The sequence below is a fragment of the Pleuronectes platessa genome, chromosome 10, assembly GCF_947347685.1.
Source record: "Pleuronectes platessa chromosome 10, fPlePla1.1, whole genome shotgun sequence".
Lineage (NCBI taxonomy): Eukaryota > Metazoa > Chordata > Actinopteri > Pleuronectiformes > Pleuronectidae > Pleuronectes > Pleuronectes platessa.
Window position 1 is genome coordinate 1,249,929 of NC_070635.1, and position 21,977 is coordinate 1,271,905.

Below are 21,977 nucleotides of genomic sequence, written 5' to 3' on the forward strand. Positions count from 1 at the left end.
GTCTGGAACAAAGAATGTGGCTCAGTTCAGCATGTACACGGAAAAATATTACACTGTAAAACATCTGGGTGTAGCCAACTTCCAATATGAGTGTATTTTTACACCTTCAATTAAAAAACTGTCACTCAAATTTAATTTGACGAAACTAAAAGTATGAGATGTCATACGAGGGGTAATACTGAAAATAAAAAGAGCAATTAAAATGCTGAATAAAATAAAAAGGGGTGAACGTTTTGTCTGGTTATTTCCACGAGGTACGAGTCATATGGAACTTCACTTAATTAAATCTGATGTGTTTCATATATAAAAAAGATCACCTGGTGAAATATAATAATGAGGCTCAGAGAAAGAACTTTCATTTCATCATAAAAGTCAGAAACCACCTGACGCCTCCTGAACAGGCTCTTTACAGAACCGTGAATAGTTCTGTGGAGGTTCGAGCCTAAAGAAACTTTCCCAGAGGTAACTTATAGAAAGTCTTGGTTCTGAGTTCAGGCGGCCTCATGATGGATTCTGGTAAAGCAAACAGAGGGCGGGAGAATGGGGGGGTCGGGCAGGAACAGCAGGCAGACACACAACGTCAGCAGCTCTGCTCGAGAGCTAAGTGACAGATGGAAAAAGAGACAAAAGACAGAGAGAGAGAGGGAGGAACAAGAAGGAGGGAGGGCGGCTCAGAAAAAAGTGGGAGATGAAGAAGAGACAGAGACGGGGTGAAGACAAGAGTCAGGAAGCCAGAGAGACAAAGGAAAAGAAGAGGGAGGTGAAGAAGAGAGAGAGAAGGGGATGAGGAAAGTGAAATCAGAGGATGAGATAGTTAATAGGGGGATTAGGTGTAAAATATGTGTGGGGGGGGGGGGGGGGGGGTGGAGAGATAGAGAGAAGCATAAGAAGGAATGTGAAGAAAAGAGGAAGATTAGGTTGGAGAAAACTTGCTGAAAGAGGAGGAGGAAGAGAAGGAAAGAGCGAGAGGGTGAGGAAGCAAGTAAGAGGAGGATGGATGAAAAACAGACGAGAGGGATGAAGAAACAGGATGATGAAAACAAAGAGAAACGAAGATGGTGAGGAGTAGGGGAGGAAGAGGAGGATGACGGGGAGAGAATGAGGGAGGAGGAGCGAAGGGCGGCGTGAAGAAGGATGCTGGCGAGGGAGGGAAAGAGAAGCAGGAGGAGGAGGAGGAGGAGGAGGGGGAGGAGGAGGAGGAGGAGGAGGAGGAGGAGGAGAAGTGTTCTGCTTGGCTGCAACTAAATGAGACGTTTCTTCAGATACCACACAGATGCATTTCCTCCTCCTCCTCCTCCTCCTCCTCCTCCTCCTCCTCTCCTGCAGACAGGAAGAGGTTCTCCTCGCCCTTTCTCCTCCTCCTCCTCCTCCTCTCTCACTCTAGATATTTCCCTCTATTTCCTTTCAGATGAAGAATCCGTGGACGTCTGCTCTTCAGGAGAATCCCTCTTGTTTCTCTTCTCACCTTGTTTCCTGATCTCCTCACATTCTTCTCCTGCTCTCTGTGCCTCGGCCTGATGATCACATGACATCGACTCTAATGTGACAGATGACGTGCTGATCTCAGATCAACTGGGGATTGGTTTCATATTTAAATCTTGCTGTGCTGAATGGGGAAACCGTTTAGTTTCACGGAGGAAAATATGATCCTTGTGATTATTATGGTCACATGAATGAAATAGAAATTCAACAGGAACAAAAGAGACGAGTCCAAATCCTTCCTCACTTTACGTTTGTGTGATAATAGTTAAAAGTTTGAATGTTTCTATTAAAAGTGTTCTCTTACTTTATGTGTACTTCTCACAGTGTTAAACAGCTCCTTCAGTCCATAGAACATAAAGAGATATTATTTTTTAAATCCTATGACAAACTAGGATTACCGCTCTGCAGTGAAATGCTCACACAGGGTGAATTTAATCAAATCTGTTATTCTTTGATTGCAAGTTACAACTGGTCAAAATCTGAAGAAATTTCCTAGAAACAGAAAAAATGTGTTTGTGAGGCCTCTGTGACCTTGACCTTTGACCTCTGACCGTCAACTTTTGATGAGTTCATCCGTGATTTCAACTGACTTTCACACGTTGTGGTGGTTATTGTGTTATTGTGTTGTCATAGGAGCAGAACACAGGAGCGTGTGGTGTGATCTCTGGAAATAGCTCCTCTCCGTTCACCTGCTGGTCTTCATGTCGTGTGCGTGACCCTGATCACTGCTAATTCACTTAATGCCATTAATCCCAGTTAAAATAACAGACGCACACAAGAACGCACACACACTCACACACACACAATCCCCAGAGGCTCATCAAGTGAACCTCTCAACCCTATTTCGGTCCATAGTCAGTGTCTCTGTGTGTGTCTGTGTGTGTGTGTGTGTGTGTGTGTGTTTGTGTTAAAGATATTTTATGTACTGCAGTTTATGAACACACAGATGTTTGTGTGTGTTAGTGTGTAATGTGAGGCTGTCAGAGGAGGCTGGAAATAGACGTCGTGGGTAATGAGAGGTTCAGGGGATTGATCAGAGCTACGGAAAAACTGACACACACAAGCACGAACGCACACACCCACAGGTACACAACCGGAGTCTCCGTGGGCTGACAAATCTGTCGTGATTGCGGCAAATGGAGAAACTCTGTCAACACAACTGTTTAGTGACACACACGCGATAAACACATACAAATATACACACACACGGTCAGAGGCTGATTATAGAGCAGTGTCCTTTATGCTCGTTGTGACCTTGAGTTCCTCTGTGTATGTGCATTACACACACACAGACACACACAGACACACACAAACACACTCAGGTTTAATGGTTCAATCATAAACAGGTAACCCAGAATGTGCTCTTGGTTCAGAGCTGACAGGTGAGTGTTGAGTGGCAGAAAGTGAGTGTGTGTGACTGTGTGTGTGTGACTGTGTGTGTGTGACTGTGTGTGTGTGTGTGACTGTGTGTGTGTGCATTCCTCTGGGACCAGAAGTACTTAATGTATTTTAAAAGTTCTCAGAGTGTGTGTTTAAGTCGGGGCTGTGTTTACTGAGTGGACTGCAGATGGATTGACAGACACTGACATGTTAATGGCCCCCTGTGTGTGTGTGTGTGTGTCTGTGTGTGTGTGTGTACCAGCTGGGGGGAGTCCTGCAGCAGCGGCAGCAGCGTGGCCTCCAGGATGGCCGTCTGGTCGGGGGTGAGGCTGTGCCACAGCGACAGCAGCAGCACCAGCAGGTGAGTGGAAGAGCGCAGGCGGACGAAGGCCTCCTCCAGCCGAGCCCGGTTCTCCTCCGCCGCCTCCGCTAGGGTCATCACCTGCAGGAACAGACGCAGTCAGTGAGTGTGTCTGTGATCAGGGGGGGGGGGGGGGGGGCATAGTATACATCTGATCCTGCACTGTAAACATCTGGATCTTTCTGCTTCTGAAATATAAGACACTCACACAAGGACACTATCGTTTCTCACCTTTTAAAGTGATCAACCACAGTCTTTATTATTAATGTCACGATAAACAGTGATATTTATAACCACTTCTCTGCATATTCCTTCAAAAACAAGTAAAATTTCTGTACTTTAGGAGGAAATTGACACATGTTGTTGATATATTTACAATTGATTCTTTGAAAATACGAAAATATAACCAAAAAATCGAATTCTTTCTCCCGAGTAAACTTAAAATTCAAACAGCTCAACGAAACGTGCTCTCATTAAACGCCGTGTTTTTGCACATTCCTCTTCTGAGCAGGAGAAATTGAAATTACTAAATAAATGCTGCGAATGCTCCCATTCATCACGAGAGGAAGACATTTATCGTGAACGTAATTCAAACAAACCAGATTCCAGCCCGTGACTCATCTTTGGGTTCTGGGAGGGTCTGTTTGGTTCAGAACACATCGGCTCATCCCTGAAGACTCTTTGAGACTCGACTGCACAACCTGTGTAAACACTTTCCTGAGCCTCTGGTCCGCGGCTCCTTGGTTCACGTCTCAGCCTCGAGTCCGATGCTGATTTACTCTGTTTCAGATTCACCTGAATTCAACCTGAACAGCTTCATCACAACATGTTGATCTGGAGCGAAACTCCACATTCACTGTTTACACCGAGCGCTCTTTGTCGTCACAAGTTCAGGTTGTGTGTGTGTGTGTGTGTGTGTGTGTGTGTGTGTGTGTGTGTGTGTGTGGAGAAAGAGAGCGGGTGTCAAGAGAAACAAAAATGGAGCCAGGAAAAAAGATGCATAACAATCAAACTATTATATTTTTTAAGTTGTTATGTTTCATGGAGATTTTTCCTTTGCAGGAAACTCATTTCATGACCTCATGGGTTTAATTTAACGGTGTTGTCCATAATTTCTATCAGTCAGAAAGTAAATATCCTAAGTGAGAAGAAAGTTATTTCACTGTTCTCCTCTTTCTTCCACATGACTCAACCTGGTGATTTCTTTCCCCCAATGATCTGATGTGTGTTATGTTTGTGTTACACGAGGGAAATAAGTTGTTATCAATAAGATTAATCCTCCAGTAAAACTTTCTGCAGTTTCAAACCCTCACATGGATTCCATTCGAGGGTCTACGTTGGTGTTTATTTTACTTTGAGGTTGTTTATTGGAGAATCTTCAAAATCTTCATGTCTACAACATCTGTAGAACTTCAGATAAAAGGTTATGTGTGAGTATAAACTATAATAAATCAAATGAACTTCATGGAGACGTTTCTCGAGGCCCTGACTCCATGAGAGAGGAAACTCTTTACCTCACAGTTATCCAGACCCTGGATATATTCTGAGAAGTTCTCCAGTGAGTATTTTTACACTTTTTAATATTTTCAGGTGGATTATTCCCCAAAGAATAAAGTATAAACAGCAGGAAATGAGCATCAGTCCAGACTGTTGTGTTGTGTTTGTGTTTCCAAAGTGGAGGAAGTGGATTCGTGTCTTTCTTCCCACAATCTATTATATTTTAGGGTTGTTTCCTGGAGTCTGCTGGAATTAAATCCTCGCTCTGAACAGACCGCACCACTGTTCTCTCGCTCCAGAGCTGGAAATCCCATTTTCAGGCCGTTTGGGATTATTACAGCTTCGCTTCTTTTTTTAACTGGAAAAATAAACTGCAATAAAAAAGGACAAAACACAGCAGAGTTCAAACAACCTGCCGTCTGCGCTCTCTGGCTCCGAGCGGCTCTGATGACTTCCCCGTACACTCATCTGGAGCCGCTGAGGAGCTGCAGGATTTCCATGAAACTGTTCAACGTGTTTTTCTGAGCAAACAAAACAGGGAGCACTTTGAAATGAAGACGAGCGAAGCTGCACAAGTGGACGTTGAGCTCGTCTCGCATTCGTCTCTAAGTACACAGCTCAGTGTTCCACAGCAGGCGAGTGACTGCACAGGTGAGGTGTGGCAGGGACCAGGTGAACTCTGACCTCCGCCCAGGGGTCAACCCCTCCATCCCTCCATCCCTGCGACAACAGAGGAGTGGAGATGAGAGGAGCGCGGCGAACGAGTGATGACAGAGCAAGACGGATGGTGACGAGGACAACAAGAGAGGACAAGCCGGACAAAGAGAGGGAGAGAAACGGGAGACGAGGGAGGAGAGAGACGAGCGGAGGGAGAGAGGAGGAGAAGAGAAAGCAGATCTGGGACTAATGGACGAGTGTGTTCAGATAAATGAGTGATCCGCCGGCCGGAGCGCCAACGCACGCCAGCCGCTTGTCTGACAAATGGATTCAGAGCTCGCCATTTGATACTCAGAAAACAGAGATGGAAGACTCTAAAGTGAAGGGTGTGTGTCTGTGTGTGTGTCTGTGTGTGTCTGTGTCAGGGTTAAGCAGCGACTGCCGGAGGAAGCGTTTTGATTTGTGTAATATGAACTTCAAACTAAGAGGTAGAAGAGAATTAGTGCCTCCTCCTTGACTTACACACACACACTGATACAAACAGTCACAGTTAAACCCTCAGTTCACTTCCCCTCGTTTGAGAGGTGACTCTGAAACATCCTGAGGTCGCCTGTGTGCGTTGTGTCGCTCACACAATCACACAACTTTAAACATCACCAGTCAACACCTGATGCTTTTCTAACAAAGGCGTAGACCTTGAACTCACACACGTCTTCAAATCACCATCAAACTCCAGAGAGGATCCGACACCAGCATCAGAAAACGCCTCTGACTCAAAAACTGCCATTTTCTTTTGGTGGAAATCACTTATTCTTCTTCTACTTCATAAACATGTTTGTCTGTGCTGCCACAACAGAAGAAGAAGAAGTCAGTAATTTTGCGAAAACTTCGGTTTAAAATGGTCTTTTAATTTTATAAACTGAAGCTACAATTTAACGGCTATTTAAAGGAAGTAATTGTGTATTCTTATTTTGTCATAATCATCACTTCCACATAGGGGGAGTAACATACAGCTGTTAAAATACAATGTCTGGGTTGTTTTGGTTTTTTTAATGCAAATACTCGAATATATTTTAAAAAGTTTTCAAAAAAACAGTAGAAAAAAGGATTTTGAAATTGTTCCAAGATAATTTATTAAAATATGAATTGTTGCGGCCATTTTAAATTATTCAGATGATTCAATTTTTCCAAATCGTCCTCACAAAGATAGAAAAACCTGAAACTGGCATAAAATACACATAACTCCTGGTTTATGAATTCCGGATATTCTCCTGCACACTTTCGACAATGTAACACTACTACACACACGCACACACACACGACCCCAAACACCCCCCCCCCCCCCCCTCGGGTCTCTGAAAGTGTGTGTGTATTGATAAAAGGCTCCAGGTCCAGTGAAGGGCTTCATTGTTGGCAGCGGCTCGGCTCCACACACACTCTGATTGATGCCAGCTGAGAGAACACAAAGACACATTTAGGATGGAAACACACACACACACACACACACACACACACACACACACAGACTACTTACACTCACACAGAGGTAAAACAGACAGACTTTCACAATAAGAGATAAAACCTGGACATTTATCCATGTTTTAACTGCACACACAGACGGACACACAGAGACAGGCACATTCAGACAGACAGACACACACACACACACAGGCGGACACACACACAGACACACAGTAGCTGTGTGTCAGCAGCTGAACTGCTGGTGACCTTAAACAACCTGCCGTTGAAGCTGCTCCGGTTGTGATGTGACGAGTCGGCAGTAAAGTCTGGACTCTGCTCAACACACATGAAGGAACGTTACGCACAATCTCACACACTCACACACTCACACACTCACACACTCACACCAGAGCCGAGTCAGAAATCACTCACAACTCACGACACAGTCCACTTTGTAGGGAGCTGGGCATTTTGTCGTGTCGACCGAATTGTATCCCACAATGCACCGGGGGAAAAGAAGTGTGCGACTGCTGGTCACTAATAGAGCAACATGTCCCATCATGCATTGCTGTCACGTGGTTTGTTAAACCAAACTGTGTCATCATGTCTGAATAAAGGAAATTAATTAAAAGTCAGACTCAACAGAAGCAGCAACAAACAGAAAGTCTTGATTGAAAAGAACTGAAAGTTCCTATTTATTCCAGAGGGAAGATATGATCACTATAATATTCATAATGTGAATATGAACTGACTCTAACTTGTAAACAAAGATGGACGTGATGCGTCTCCTCTTCCCACAGACAGGAAGCCAAACTCTCCGGGATTCAAACGCTGGCGTGTTGTGCACGTGGAGCCAGACCTCAGCTGTCAATCATGTTGTCTCGCTCTGCTTTTATACAATCAAATAATAACTCACCACAGAGCTGAGTTCATAATCCTCTGCATGGAGCTGCAGGGCGAGTATTGAGAGGAGAGTGAGTGAGTGATCTCGGACGGGACCCAGGTCCACGTCTCAGCTGACAGGTCTGTATTTATAACCTCTGCTCTGAGCATCATGTCAGAATGAAGCCTGACGCTCTGCGGTGGGAGAATGAATTTACTCTCTTCTCTCCGTCCGTGTTGTATTTCGTCCCAAACAAGGAAACCATCAGTCACACAGATCAGAGCGCCGGCCAACGTCTCACATTATTCCTGGAGGCACAAACCACACACAGACACACACACACACACACACACACACACACACGCGCAAACAAACAGTCGTGTTTGTATATTCACGCACAAATGCACTGAGATATGCACACACATGGACCAAAGCCACAAGAAATGTACTGAACAACACAAACAGAAATCACGGGCACCCTTATCGGTGGAAATGCATGACTGAGAGCGTGCACACACACACACTCCCCCCCCCCCACACACACACACTCACGCACACTGTATATACAAACTATGTGGCTGTAGCTCCACTGAGGTATTTGTTAGCTGCCTGAGGTTTGGTAGGTGCAGGAGGCAACTTGTGTTGGAACCAATCAGAAAACAGACAAACCATCAAATAACATCTGAAGGAAGATTTTCCTGCTGAACTTTCACACGGATCAAAATATTCCAACACAACATCATGAGGAACCCGGTGACGTTGTGTTGACACGACAAAAAAGAATTGAACAACACAGTTTGATGCCTGTGTGTTTGACTCAGCGAGCAGCGATCAGACTCAACACAATTATCTAAATGTAGATTAAAATCTAAGCTGTCATAATGTATTAACGATGACACAGACAGACACACACACACACACACACACAGTGAAGACACAGCCAATATCACCACTATGTAGGGACACACTGATCTGTGTCAATGTCGTTTCCCCGGAGGAAGAGACAGAACAAGGTGGTGGTCAAGAGAGAAAGAGAGAGAGGGAGAGAGAGAGAGAGAGAGAGAGAGAGGGAGGGAGGGAGGGAGGGAGGGAGGGAGGGAGAGAGAGAGAGAGAAACACTGACAGAGGGGAGGAGAGAAGGAATAAGAGAAGTGAAAGAGGTAAAGAAAACAGCGGAAAGGTTCATGTTGAGGTCAAAGGAATGGCTCTGTGTGTGTGTGTGTGTGTGTGTGTCTGTGTGTGTGTGTGTGTGTGTGTGTGTGTGTGTGTGTGTGTGTGTGTGTGTGTGTGTGTGTGTTTAGGCTGTTTCCATGTCTTAATTAAAGAGCCAATTAGAATCTCTGTTTAACGACGGCTGAAATCAGAGGCCATTTCCTGACTAATAGACACACACCCATGGATACAGTTACATACACAGACACACACACACGCACGCACACACACACACACACAGTCTTACACCTATACTGTCGCGTAGTAACACACACACGAACGCACACGATCACATACACACAAAGAACACTCGAGTGGTGGAGCACGTGTTTCTAGGGTTGTGAAGCCTGATGATCCCAGCTACCAAACATCTGTGAACACACACACACGCACACACACACACAAACACACACGCACACACACTCTCACACACACACACAGACACACACAGCAGGGCGTGTGAAGGGTTGCAGGGAGTTAACCTAAACATTACAAATTGTCAGTCACTACACTATCAGAACACACAAACACTCCATCTGCTCGGAGCAAAGAAAAACACACACATCCTCTTCCCTTCATCTAGTTTTCATCTGTTTCATGTGAGTTCACGTTCAGAGTTTAACTTCATCAAAGGTCATTACTTCATGTTGTGTGTGATGTTCACAGTGATCTGTCAGAGTCCCTGTGACACAGTGATGTGTGCTCACTCCTCACAAACTGTGGAACTAGATGAGAAGTCCAACACACATTGAGGGACCTTCTCAGTTTAGTCTGAACCTGAACCATCAGGTGTGGGAGGTTCCTCAGACCAGGAGCGGTGGTGTTTGGACAAAGCAGCTGTGTCATTACATCCTAACTTTACAAGTTGAAGAGGTTAACTGAGAGAGAAGGTGCAGAGGAGTCGCTTAGTTGTGACTTTGTGTAACAGCAGCTTTAAAAGGAGAAACACAAGAGACAGGGTTGTGTTCTGTCTGATTCATTTCAGAGAAGGAGGTGGAGACGGTGGAGACGGTGGAGATCTGGTGTACGAGTGATGAGCATCTCTTCTCCCAGTGTCTGATAGACAGAAGGACAGTAACCACTATTGTCTGTGGTCAAAACAAGCACAGACACACACACACACATAGACACAATCCTGATAACACTGTCTGTCTTCACTTTGCCTGATAAGACTGGAGGAGACGACTGAGCAGAGAGAGAGAGACAAGAAGAGACTGGAAGGAGACGGAGAGTTTCTCAGACCGAAACCTCCTCATCAGAATTCCCTGCTCGTCCCAGTTCAGGGAACCCTAACCCTAACCCTAACCCTAACCCAGAGCAGGGAACCAGTTCCTCTGTACCCAGTTCCTCTGTACCCAGTTCCTCTGTAACCAGTTCCTCTGTAACCAGTTCCTCTGCTGGCTCCTCTCCTCTGAGTCGGATCCAGAGAGCGATGCTTGTTCTCAGGTTTCCCTCGGTCTAAGGTGATCCAGATGAGCCTGAGTGTGAGCTAAATACCTTCAGTGTAAAACTACCAGAAGGGAGAAGGTGCCAGGGGTCTCGCTGGCAAGAAAAATAAAGTCAGAGTCGACTGTTTTCAACCCGCCGGCCCAATCAGAGCTGTCAGGGAAGCTTTACCCGGCCGTCGGTCAGCGGCGCGGGCGGCTGCTACAACACGGCGCTGTGATTTATGAGGCTGTCGCCCTCCGTCAAAGAGCCGGCTGAGCTCCGGTGTTTTCCCTGGGCCGGCGGGAGGGAAGCCTTCTGCTTTCCTTTGCCACGCGTGTTCACACGGTCACGAACAAAGAGCTTTATTCTGCGCTGATAGGTCGAGACCCGCCCTCCCTCTGTCGCGCTGCTCGCTGAGCTCAAACCTCCTCGATCCTCCAGGATGAATATGCCTCTTTTTGGGGGTTGTCAGGGTTTGAAATATGGGCGGGTGAAAAAACAAACACACCACTGGATGAGACCTTTGTACACAACAGACAGGAGTGTGTGCAGACACACACACAGATACGACTCCTCACACAGAGCCTCACATCTCCAGCGAACACAGGATCCAACACAAACTAACATCACAGAAAAGCAAACTCACAAATCAACCAATAAGTTCATCAGGAGAAAAATGAACTTGTGAGGGTTCTAATTAGTCAAGATTTGATTTGTTTGGTTTTTCCAATTCATTTATTTTATTGTAATATAACAATAAGGCTGAGTTTTAAAGAAATGATACACGGGACAGATATTTAGCTTTTCAGGCAACGTTGAGTCCATAAAGAGCACGAAGAACAAAACATCTCCAGTTTACATATTTCACAGGCTTCCGATGAAGAACTGGAACAAGCTGCTGCAGATGATATTTTACTGTGTGGAAAAAGAAAATGTCCAACTTTGAACTTCCTGAGGGGAAATCTAAAGGGAAAACAAGGCGTGTCTCTGAGATACGTTGAGTTATTTTGACAGTGGGCGAGACATCTGTGACTCTGCTCTCGTCTCCTTCGACTTGAAAAGAGAACTTCTCACAGTGTAAACATTTGATCAGCCTCTGATGAGTCTGTTAATCAGGAACACATTTAATGGATGAATCAATAACAAGATGAATATTAGTGCTCGACCCACAAAGACACAACACACAGATTCAAACACGCACACGGCCTCAGATCCCGACGCTCTTAAACCTCTCGAGCTGACGGGCATTAGCAGCTAAAAGCTAAAAGATTCTTTACACCATCTTAATTCCACACACACAGTCACACACACACAGACACACACACAGACACACACACAGGCGCTGGGGCCGGGCGCTGCTGCAGGGTGCTGGGTGGTCCTGAAGGCCTGGAGGCCCCAGACAGAGCGGGGGACTAAATTACACAGTGTGACCCACCGCAGTGACATCCAACCTGGGATTAACACCCAGACCCAGGCCCTGGCCTCAGGTAGCCCCGGGCTGTGGGAGTGGACCCGACAGGTCCAGAGGTGACCTGACACACACACACACACACACACACAGACACACACAGACACACACAGACACACACAGGCCCACCCAAAGCTGAGATAACGAGGAGGCTGGTCCAGCTGGATGGATGAAGTCGGGGGGGATCTGGGGGGGGATTGATGAAGTATGTTGAATCCAGTAAAGTCCACATTGTGTCTCCACCTCCATCGCAGACAGATCCCAGTTCCCACCTGGCAGCCCAGCGAGTCCCGGACGTTTCACACCTGTCAGCAGGTTTCTCCTGCAGCTTCCGTCTGAACCGGTGACTACACGTGAAATATATAATAAACATGCTGAGCACCTGCAGCTCAGCTCAGGGTCACGCTTCAGGTCGTCTCTGCATCCGCCAGCAGAATTACACAAAAACTACTGGACTCACACACAGTGAACTTGGTGGAAACAGGTTCAGGGAATAATCCATCCCAGCAGGTTCAGATCACAGATTCCACAGAGAGTAACTCATGGATCTAGATGGAACATTTGATTTAGCACGGATCTCTATGAGCTCGACTGAATTTAAGGAGGTATGAGCTCTTATAGTGATATTTCAGTTCTCTATGATTTGCAGATTGGATGAATATGAGCGAGACGGATGAAAACAAGTCGTGAATAAATTCTTTAAGTATTTGAGGATCGATCCTTTCAGAGTTATTAAATCTGAGTTGTAAAGACATTTCAATTGAATGTTGAGGCTTCAATTCTGGATCGTGGGAGGAGGTGGGCACATGTCCTCCATCTTTATTCACTGTCTGTGAGGGTGGACAGGATAATTGTTATATAAAAAGAAACAAGTATTTTGTACTTTCTGATTCTGCTGTAAATGACTTCCCGGCCTTGAATCAAACTTCCCATGTCAAACTCAAAGCTTAATGTGAATCATACTAAAGTTCTTCCTTCACGGTTATACCTGCTCTGCTCTGCGTCCAGGTTCCAACAGGATTTCAGGATTTATGAGTTTTCCTGTTGTTAATAAACTGCTGACAAGTCAAATTTATCATCAAACGTTGATTCTGACTCGTACTTTTAAATCCAAGAGTGATTTTTCAACTTTTCCCAGAATGCCTTCACTAAACCTGGGACCTGTTGTGTTGAGATCCAGGTTATGAATGTCGTGAGAGAGAGAGACTGACGGAGGGGAACTGGGGCGAGTCAGCTGTGGAGCAAATCTGGATATATTTCACAATGGAACTCCACGGGAACAGCTGGAAACATCTGGACGTAATGTCACGTCGTCTGCATGTGGAGGTCGGAGAGGGAGGAGGAGGATATCAGAAACACACACACACACAAATGCAAACGCACACATACACACCTCATAAAAAAGGGCTGATACAGCTGTTTTGGAAGTGTGGCCCGGGTCAAAGCTCAAACAGATACACTGACACCACCGACTCACGCCCTAAAGCAAGGCACTTAAATCAATCAGGCTGAGGCGCACGCATGTACATGCACACGTACACACTCACACAACCTCCACACAACCTCCGCACACATGACACACAACGTTAGGGAGAGTGTATTAATAGCATGTGATGTGACTTAACCCAAGGGCCCGTTTCACCAGAACAGCTGTGAGCGCATAGAAGTGTGTGTCTGTGTGTGTGTGTGTGTGTGTGTGGGTGTGTGTGTGTGTGTGTGTTTGCTTTTTAAACCTTCCTCAAAAGCCAAAATCTATGAACTCTTTTGGCCCGATGAAAAGTTCAATGGTGCAAGAAAACACAGGACACGCCTGCCACACACATCTTCTCACATGTTAACTCTGAACATCTGGAGGGAAACGCAGCGTTCGCTTCACAATACGACAACTTTGATTCAGACTTAATCAGAAATACAAAAAAGAAATTAGAGCTTTGAAAAAGGAATAAAATTAATAATTATTTATAGAACAGATTTATCAGCTAATGAGAATGAACCCTTGTGGTTATACATCTCCGCTCAAGAGTCAGAGTTGCACTTTGCATCTGCGTCTTTTCAGATTCATATGTTGACAACATTTTGAATACTTTTGAAAAGTGTCTTTAATAAGTAAAAAATCTGTTCATCCTTGATGTGTTGAGCTAATGAGTCGTTCCTGAAACTCAGCGTTCATAACATTAGAACAAGAAAACATTTTATAGAGAAAATGCTCATCACAATTTCTTTGTAATATTTCTAAAGATAAATCCATTATCAAACTGTTCTTGAGTATTTTTCTGCCAGCTGAATAACTGTATTTATTTAAAGGGACCATACACTATACAACCGTTAAGCAATAGTAAACAATAACTTATCTCCATCTACATTCCAGTGGCAGGAAAATAAAATTGATAAATCTCAGAACAGACTTCTTCCAGAAAGATAATTCCGTTAAGTTTTAATAAGTTTTTTATTTAATAATTAAATGTTATCCATACAGGCACCAACAGAACAACCTCAAAATCTACTTCTACCAGAAAGCCTTTCCTAATTTTACTTTTGTTCATTTCATTTTGGTCCTTTTTATTGATCTGTTGTCTTTCCTACTTTGTGTTTTGAAGTCGTATATAAATAAAGTTTATCATTATAAATCGACTTAACATAAAAAAAACGTTTTTCTCCTGTGTGAAGTTTTATTCTAAGTTTTCCAATGTCTCTTTAATAACATACAACAAACTTTATTATGTCTGTAAAACATGAATTCTGTGGTGACTGCCGGTGGAATTGTGTTTCTCCAGAGACACAGACACACTCACACACACACACACATCCCTGCAGACCCACGCAGAGCAAAGCGTTCTGGGTAACCATAGGTTGCAGATGCACGTGGGAGGAGACTTCGTGCACGCGCTCCGAACCTCAACAACACATCGTGCGGACTGTGTGATTAACCTCCCGTCAGGATTCAGGTTGGAAACTGAGAGGAAACGTGTAAGTGCTACATGTGAGAAAGAAAGGAAACCGCCACGTAAACGTATCAGAGCCACTGCCTGCAGCTCAGAGGAATTAATACAATCCTAGTTTGAAACAGATTATTGATGTAGAAGAGGTCTGGAAGGATGGAGGTCGTGTTAATGTTTATATTTCATGACACGTGCTCGTCAGTCGGACATCTTTCCTGCTGACGTTAAAGAAGAGGTGCATTGTGGGAGAGTCGGGGAACAAGGCTCCGATCATCTGGAGCGTGAAACTAATGAGTAAATAACTTCAGGGTCGAACTTGAGTTCTGCAGGACCTGGTGAAAACTCACATTCAGTTTCTCACACGACGACAACGGAGCAAAGAAACGCACACTGTGAAGACAACTCCTGTCGGATCGTAAAAATATTTCTTTAAAAAAAAAAAAGCTATTTTCAGACATTTTTCTTCATATATTGCAATGTGTATGTGGTCTGTGGTGTGTGTGTGTGTGTGTCTGTGTGTGTGGGGATACTGTTTAGTCTGAAACCATATTTAGTCTCTCTGGTCCTTATGAGGAGGCCTATAATCACACAGAACCTTTCTCTACTCATTACACACACACACACACACACACACACACACACACACACACACACACACACACACACACACACACACACACACACACACACACACACACACACACACACACACACACACACACACACACACACACACACACACACACACACACACACACACACACACATACAGTGGCCTGTCATTACCAGTTCACACTAACCTCCCAGGCTGCACACATGCACACGCTTACAGTGCAAATAGATGCGCGCGCACATACACACACACACACACACACACATTGCAGGCTTGAATGAAGACACACATACTTCTTGCACACATTTGATGCATGTGCACATTTGCAGGATAAATACATGGGGACACGATTAAATGAAGGACACACATACACACTCAGAGCCAGATGTGTGTCCAGCTGTGTGTCCAGCAATCATTCTGCTGCAGGAGCAGATTTATTCTGACTGTTTGTGTCAATTACTTTTTAAATCTGTAAATTCAGTGTGAAGCAGAACATGAACTTTCACTGTGGAGTTTTGTGTCAAAGCTTCTCTGAGTGTGATCGTAGTTTATGTTCAAACGCCAAGTCCCGCCCCCTGCTGCTCTACAGGCTCCGCCCCTCGCCTGAGTGTCCCCACATGTTCCGGTTCCTGTGAACGAGTTCTGAAAAGTGACGACTTCCTGCAAACTCAACGTTGAGTCTTTGAAATCTGCTCAATCGGATTCAAAGACTCAGAATCAGAATCCAGCCACAAATCAAAAGAGAACAGCCTCTGTCTTCAGTGCTTCGGCCACTGGACCAGTGTGAGTTATGGAATTATTAATTAAATACAGGTGAAGACAAAAAGGGTGATAACTTAAAGTAGAAAGAAAACATTTCACAGCACGGTGAATAATAATCTGTGAATCTGTCCAGTTGCTTCATAACAAATTTAAAATGTCTGACACAATAAATATGTCAAACTCAATCACAGCCTTGTTTCTTCCACGTCCTCATGTGACTTCATTATTTCTGCTTCCATCCTGGCCTGCTGCTCTATCTCCACCCGGCTGCTCTATCTCCACCCGGCTCCCCAGCGCGGTGCGGACGTCGTTAAACCAACACATCCTGCGTCACGGTGTGTGAGTGTTGTTTGGCTGCTGAACAGAAATCCAACAACCTTTCTCTAAATCATTAAATTTAACTGCCGTCCTCACACTTCTCATGTAACCGTCGAGCTGCCGGAGCTCGGCCTCCAGTGGAGACACGACAGCGTGTCCCTACGTGCTGGTTTGGCTTACTGGTCACGGTGGTGATCTGCAAACTGGAGCCCACTAAGAATCTCTTTGTGTCAGTTACAGGACGGGAAAGTATGTGAAATGAAATGTAATTTCCTGAAGCTGGTTAGAAAAACCACAATAAGATACCAAACATGTATTTCTGTTTAAACATGCAGCAGGACTCATGGTCATTACTGTCACTCTGCCTCGAGACAAAATATGACCGGACGCTGAGGACGTCACGTTGTTGCTTGTGTGTGTGTGTGTGTGTGTGTGTGTGTGTGTGTGTGTGTGTGTGTGTGTGTGTGTGTATCTGTGTGTGTAAATGGTGCATTGTCTGTATGTGGTCAGAGACCAAAACAAGGCAGTCTAATCTTGGCAGACAAAACCCAGAGAGATCCTGACTACAAATTAGCACCACACACAGAGAAAAACACACAATCACACACACACACAAAGAGAGAGAAACAGACACACACACAGACATAAATACACACACTTCTGCAGCTGTGGAGTTTCTTTTCCACCTGTTTCTCTCCTTTCTCTCTTTTTTGCTTCTTTCTTTTGTGATTTTCTTGTTGAGAAGTTTGAGGATTTGTAAAATTTACCAAACATATGAATATGAAAAGAGTCGAGAGCTTTTCAAACCCTTTTCTCTCTCTCTCAGCGTCAGAGACTGAATCTCACTTGCAGACCTCGATGCAGAGCTGAAGTTGAGTGAAAGTAATATCGATAACATAATTTCTAAATGTCCACACTTAACGTAAAGATTCATGTCAATATTCATAAACCTTGGAGGCCTTGATTCTTTGTCTAAAACTCTCTAGATTTCAAGTTGGAAACTTTGTGAGTCTGTGAAACATTTCTTTCTTAACTCGATGTGACTCCTGTTGAGAAACCAGATGTGTTCTCATTTCAACATTTCATTAACTCCAGTAAATGCTTATGAAACTGTTAACAGGAGTAATTTCACATTTAACTATTCAGGATTATCTTAAATAAACCTCGTGGAATATACTGCTTCTATAAATGTCTTCTCAGGACTCGTTATCCTGAACAAAAGAACTGTTGAGCTCAACAAACAACAAAACAACATTGTCTTCTCGTTTCCCTGAACGTAACACACATATGTACGTGTTCACTTACACACACAGAAACACAACCTGTACACACACACACACACACACACACACACACACACACACATGGCATCCCTACGGGCCAACGCTGCACCACACACTTGATGCAGTCCAGACCAGAGAGACCTGAGAAGCCAACACACACACGCAGCGACACACACACACACACGTAGAGACACACACACACACACCCACACACACAGACACACACACGGAGCCAGGTCTGAGGTGATGGTTTTGGTTGTGGTCCCAGTGAAAACGACACTAATTAGGAGCTAAGGAGGTTCGGTGAGCGGAGTCAAGATTCCACAAACCTGCAACTGCACCAGCCGCAAGCTAATCAGCAGCTAGCCACGCCAAGCTAAAGCCAATGGGCTCAATGCTAACGCTATTGTGACGCTAACATTAGCCCACCTCCGCTAAGATGGCTAATCTGATCAAACACACTGGTGCCTTTGTGAAGTGACCTCCACAAACACACACACTTACATGAGCATACACACAGCACACACTTTTATAATCATGGATGCACACACAAACACACACACACACACCTACAACACAGACACATGTACTGCTCACACACGCCAAGAAAAACCACACTAAATAAGTTGTACCCACAAACACACCCTTGGCAGCCCCGAGTGTGTACCTGTGTGAGTGTACCTGTGTGTGTCTGTGTGTGTGTGTTGCCCCCTCCATGCCTGTTTGCTTTTCTCTCAATGGTTTCCTTTGAAGAGGAAGAGAGCGAGTGAAGGAGGCGTAAAGCGAGGGAGCGGAGGAGGGGAAGGGAACTCTGGGAATTCACTGCAACAAGATAAATAGGCCCGGCTTGGCGTCGCAAGGCCGCCGCACTCTCACACACACACAGACACACACACACACAAACACACACACACAGACACACACCGTGATTACAGAGTAAATATATGTAATCTTATAAATCAGCTATTGTTTGTGACGTAGAGGGACAAAATGTGCACACACACACACACACACACACGCACAAGATGCAGAAAGCGACATGTTGACTTTGGAGAAAGTGAACTGATGGAGGTCATCAGTCATGCAGGACTGCACACACACACACAGACACACACAGACACACACACACATACATACAAACAACATAAAGAATTCAGTGTACAGACATTTCGAGCACTCGTCCTCAGAAGCTCTGGACTTTGCTCTCACTCTTCTTTGAGTAAACGTTCTTCTTTCTAACTCGACAGATGCTCATCGCTCAGCTAAACACTCACAAGGTCAAACTCAGGCGCAGTCACATGACACTGAGTCCAACGTTGACCTCTGCTGACCCCCGTGCACAGAAACAAATTGGGAAAAATGAAATACCAGTGTTCAAGAACTTTGAATAGCATCGGGTCAAATGTGGGCTGGAAATGTTTCGTTCTCGTTGCGTTTTACATTTCACTGCATCTGACAGTTAAAACAGAGACACACACACACACACACACACACACACACACACACACACACACACACACACACACACACACACACACACACACACACACACACACACACACACACACACACACACACACACACACACACACACACACACAGACGTTTTCCGCCATGTGCCCAAAATCCATTAGCTCCAGCTCTGACTTCAGATCTGTATACATTGTTCCAGTTTATTATAGTTGGAGCGACTGCCAACGTATGGTTTCCATACAGGCAGCGACCACATGACGTGCTCCACGCAGCGCTGTATCTACAGCTCATTAAATAACGCAATGACACACACACACACACACAGGGATCTTTGTTACAACAGCATTTCCTTAACGGACAGGAATTTATTCATGGGATGCATGTGGCAATTTACTCTGTCGTGTGTATTTACAGCGAGTGTGTGTGTGTGTGTGTGTGTGTGTGTGTGTGTGTGTTTGCTGCTGGTGTGTGTAATCGTATTATTTGTGGTGTATCAGGCCCAGAGTCCTGCTGGTTTGAACAAACAGCGATTAGCGAGAGCTGATCTGGGAATCGAACGCTAATACAACACAGTCCGATGACATTTGTCACAGTTTACGACTCTGCAGCGGTTTGAAAAAGTCTTATTTGACACATCATGAAAACAAAATACATTTAAATATGTTTGTTATTTTCATTTCCATCCCATTATTGATTTAATCAACATGTAGAGCAGCTTCACTTGACCTTTTATTAACCTCTTTATTACACAGGGAGGAGGTCTGACAGGAAACTAAGTTAAGTTCCCCATCCAAGTATTTCTTGTGTTCTTTACTTCCAGCCTGTTTTTTCTATCTTTTGCATTAAAGAGCTGATTTTCTTTGGTCTTTAAAACTAAAAAACTTTAATTTAATACCTCCACCTCTTATCCCCCCCCCCCCCCCTCCAGTCCCGAGCTCAGAACACAGATGGATGTTTTCACTCAGCACCGCTCTGTGGGCTTTGGACTCATAACATCACTGAGGGCCAACTGGTTTACAGTCTGTGGTCTTAATGGTCGACAGCATGAAGCTCCACACGTTGTCTTGAGAGCTGCAGAGTTGATTTCATTTACTCTGCAGCCAAACAAAAGCTTCCCCCCCCCCCCCCCCGACCACAGCAGAAGGTAAACAGCACCCTGCTGTGGTTTTGTACGTTACAGTCGGGACGTCCGAGCCAGAAGAGAAGAGGTGTGTAGTTTGGAAAAACCACGACACGGGGTCAGAATTAACCTTTGACCCTGAGCAGAGTGAACCGGGACAGGAGCGTGGTTGTGACTGTGGTGCTTCACGGTGACGGTGCAGCCACAGACTCCCAGGTCAGTGTCACAGGGTGTGAAATCAGATCTGAACTGTTGGCACTCAACAATCACACAGTTTAATTAAAACCACAGGAAACAAAAAACGTCTCCTGTCCATAACCTCAGCTTCTTTAATCTCCTCCCAGCGGGACGGCTTCCCAACATGGACGACTTATTAACTCTGTGCTCGGTGCCCGGCAACACAACACAACACAAAGTGATGTGGTGAGCACGGTGGGAAAACAGAGTCACCGGTCAGGACTTCAGCTCGAAGCAGAAAAACTGGATCTGATGGATGATTTTTGTCTTTATCAAGAAGGAAGTTGTGTTTTCATAAGCTTTTGATAATTCTTTTAGTTCTACGATAATTCAGCAGAAACTAACGGATGGATTCATATGAAACGTGGAAGGATCCAGTCACTTTTATTTATTCTTGTTTTATACGTTCACTGTCTTTAACATTTCAATTTTTCTTCTCCAGTTTGTTTTTTGTTTTTCATATTTCTGTCGACGTAGCATTTGTTTATTTCTTCTTAAGTCCTCTTATAACTTCAGTTAAAAAAATGCTTTCCCTTATATTTTATATCTTTCTTTCTGGCTCTGATCTTCTTTTAAATCCTTAATTCATATTTAATATTGCCTTCTCCCCCCCCTCTCCACTCTCTCTCTCTCTTTCTCTTCCCTCTCTGCGGTGAGATAGAGATCGGATCCCTCCGTCGGTTGTGGGTCAGACAGCCGACGGATGAAAGCAGATCAATAAGAGATAAAACAAACAATAACAGTCTGATTTGTTCTTTGATTGTTTCAGTTGTGGGATGAGAGGACAAGATGGGAAGGAAAGGAAAGGAGGGAGGAGGAGATGGTGGACGACTCTTTATGTTCCTCTATCCTCCATCTTTAACTTCCATCACTCTGTTTCCATCACAACTTCTTCAGCCGCTTCTTCTTTCCTTTCTTGCGAGGGAGAAAGAAGAGAAACACATTTCGGTAATTCTCTTATTTAAATTTCTCATACGTCTCAGTTTGCATTGTATTAAACTAACATAAAAAAATAAAGTCTGACATTCTTTCCTTCTTTCAATCCTTCATCCTCTTTGTGTTTTCCTTCTCTTCTATCTTTTACTCTCCGTCTCTCATTTTTGCATAAACAAAATTCTCATTCTTTGTGATTCTACGTCGTCTCTGTTGCACTTTTCATCACTTCGGTCTTTCTCTGCATTTCAGCCTCTGATCCCCTCCGCCTCCGCCCCCCCGCCCCCTGACCACGTCCATATGTTAATAATAACGTCTCCTCCAGTCTCACCACATCTATGAGGAAATCCTCTGGCAGGTCGTCTACGTCTGATAAAGAACATGACAGATGCTTCATCCTCACTCTTCTCTCTCTCTCTCTCTACGTTCATTCTAAAGCTCGAGCAGGATCCAGGAATCCAAACCCGACC

General features: G+C 44.6%; 1 protein-coding gene across 1 annotated transcript in view; it reads right to left on the reverse strand.

Annotated features, from left to right (window-relative positions):
- bbs9 (Bardet-Biedl syndrome 9) overlaps positions 1 to 21,977 on the reverse strand; it is a 126,580-nt gene that overhangs the window by 61,320 nt on the left and 43,283 nt on the right. The window contains exon 19 of the mRNA XM_053432824.1: positions 3,122 to 3,304. Within this exon, the coding sequence (XP_053288799.1) occupies positions 3,122 to 3,304 (183 nt within the window). The remainder of the gene's footprint in view (positions 1 to 3,121; positions 3,305 to 21,977) is intronic.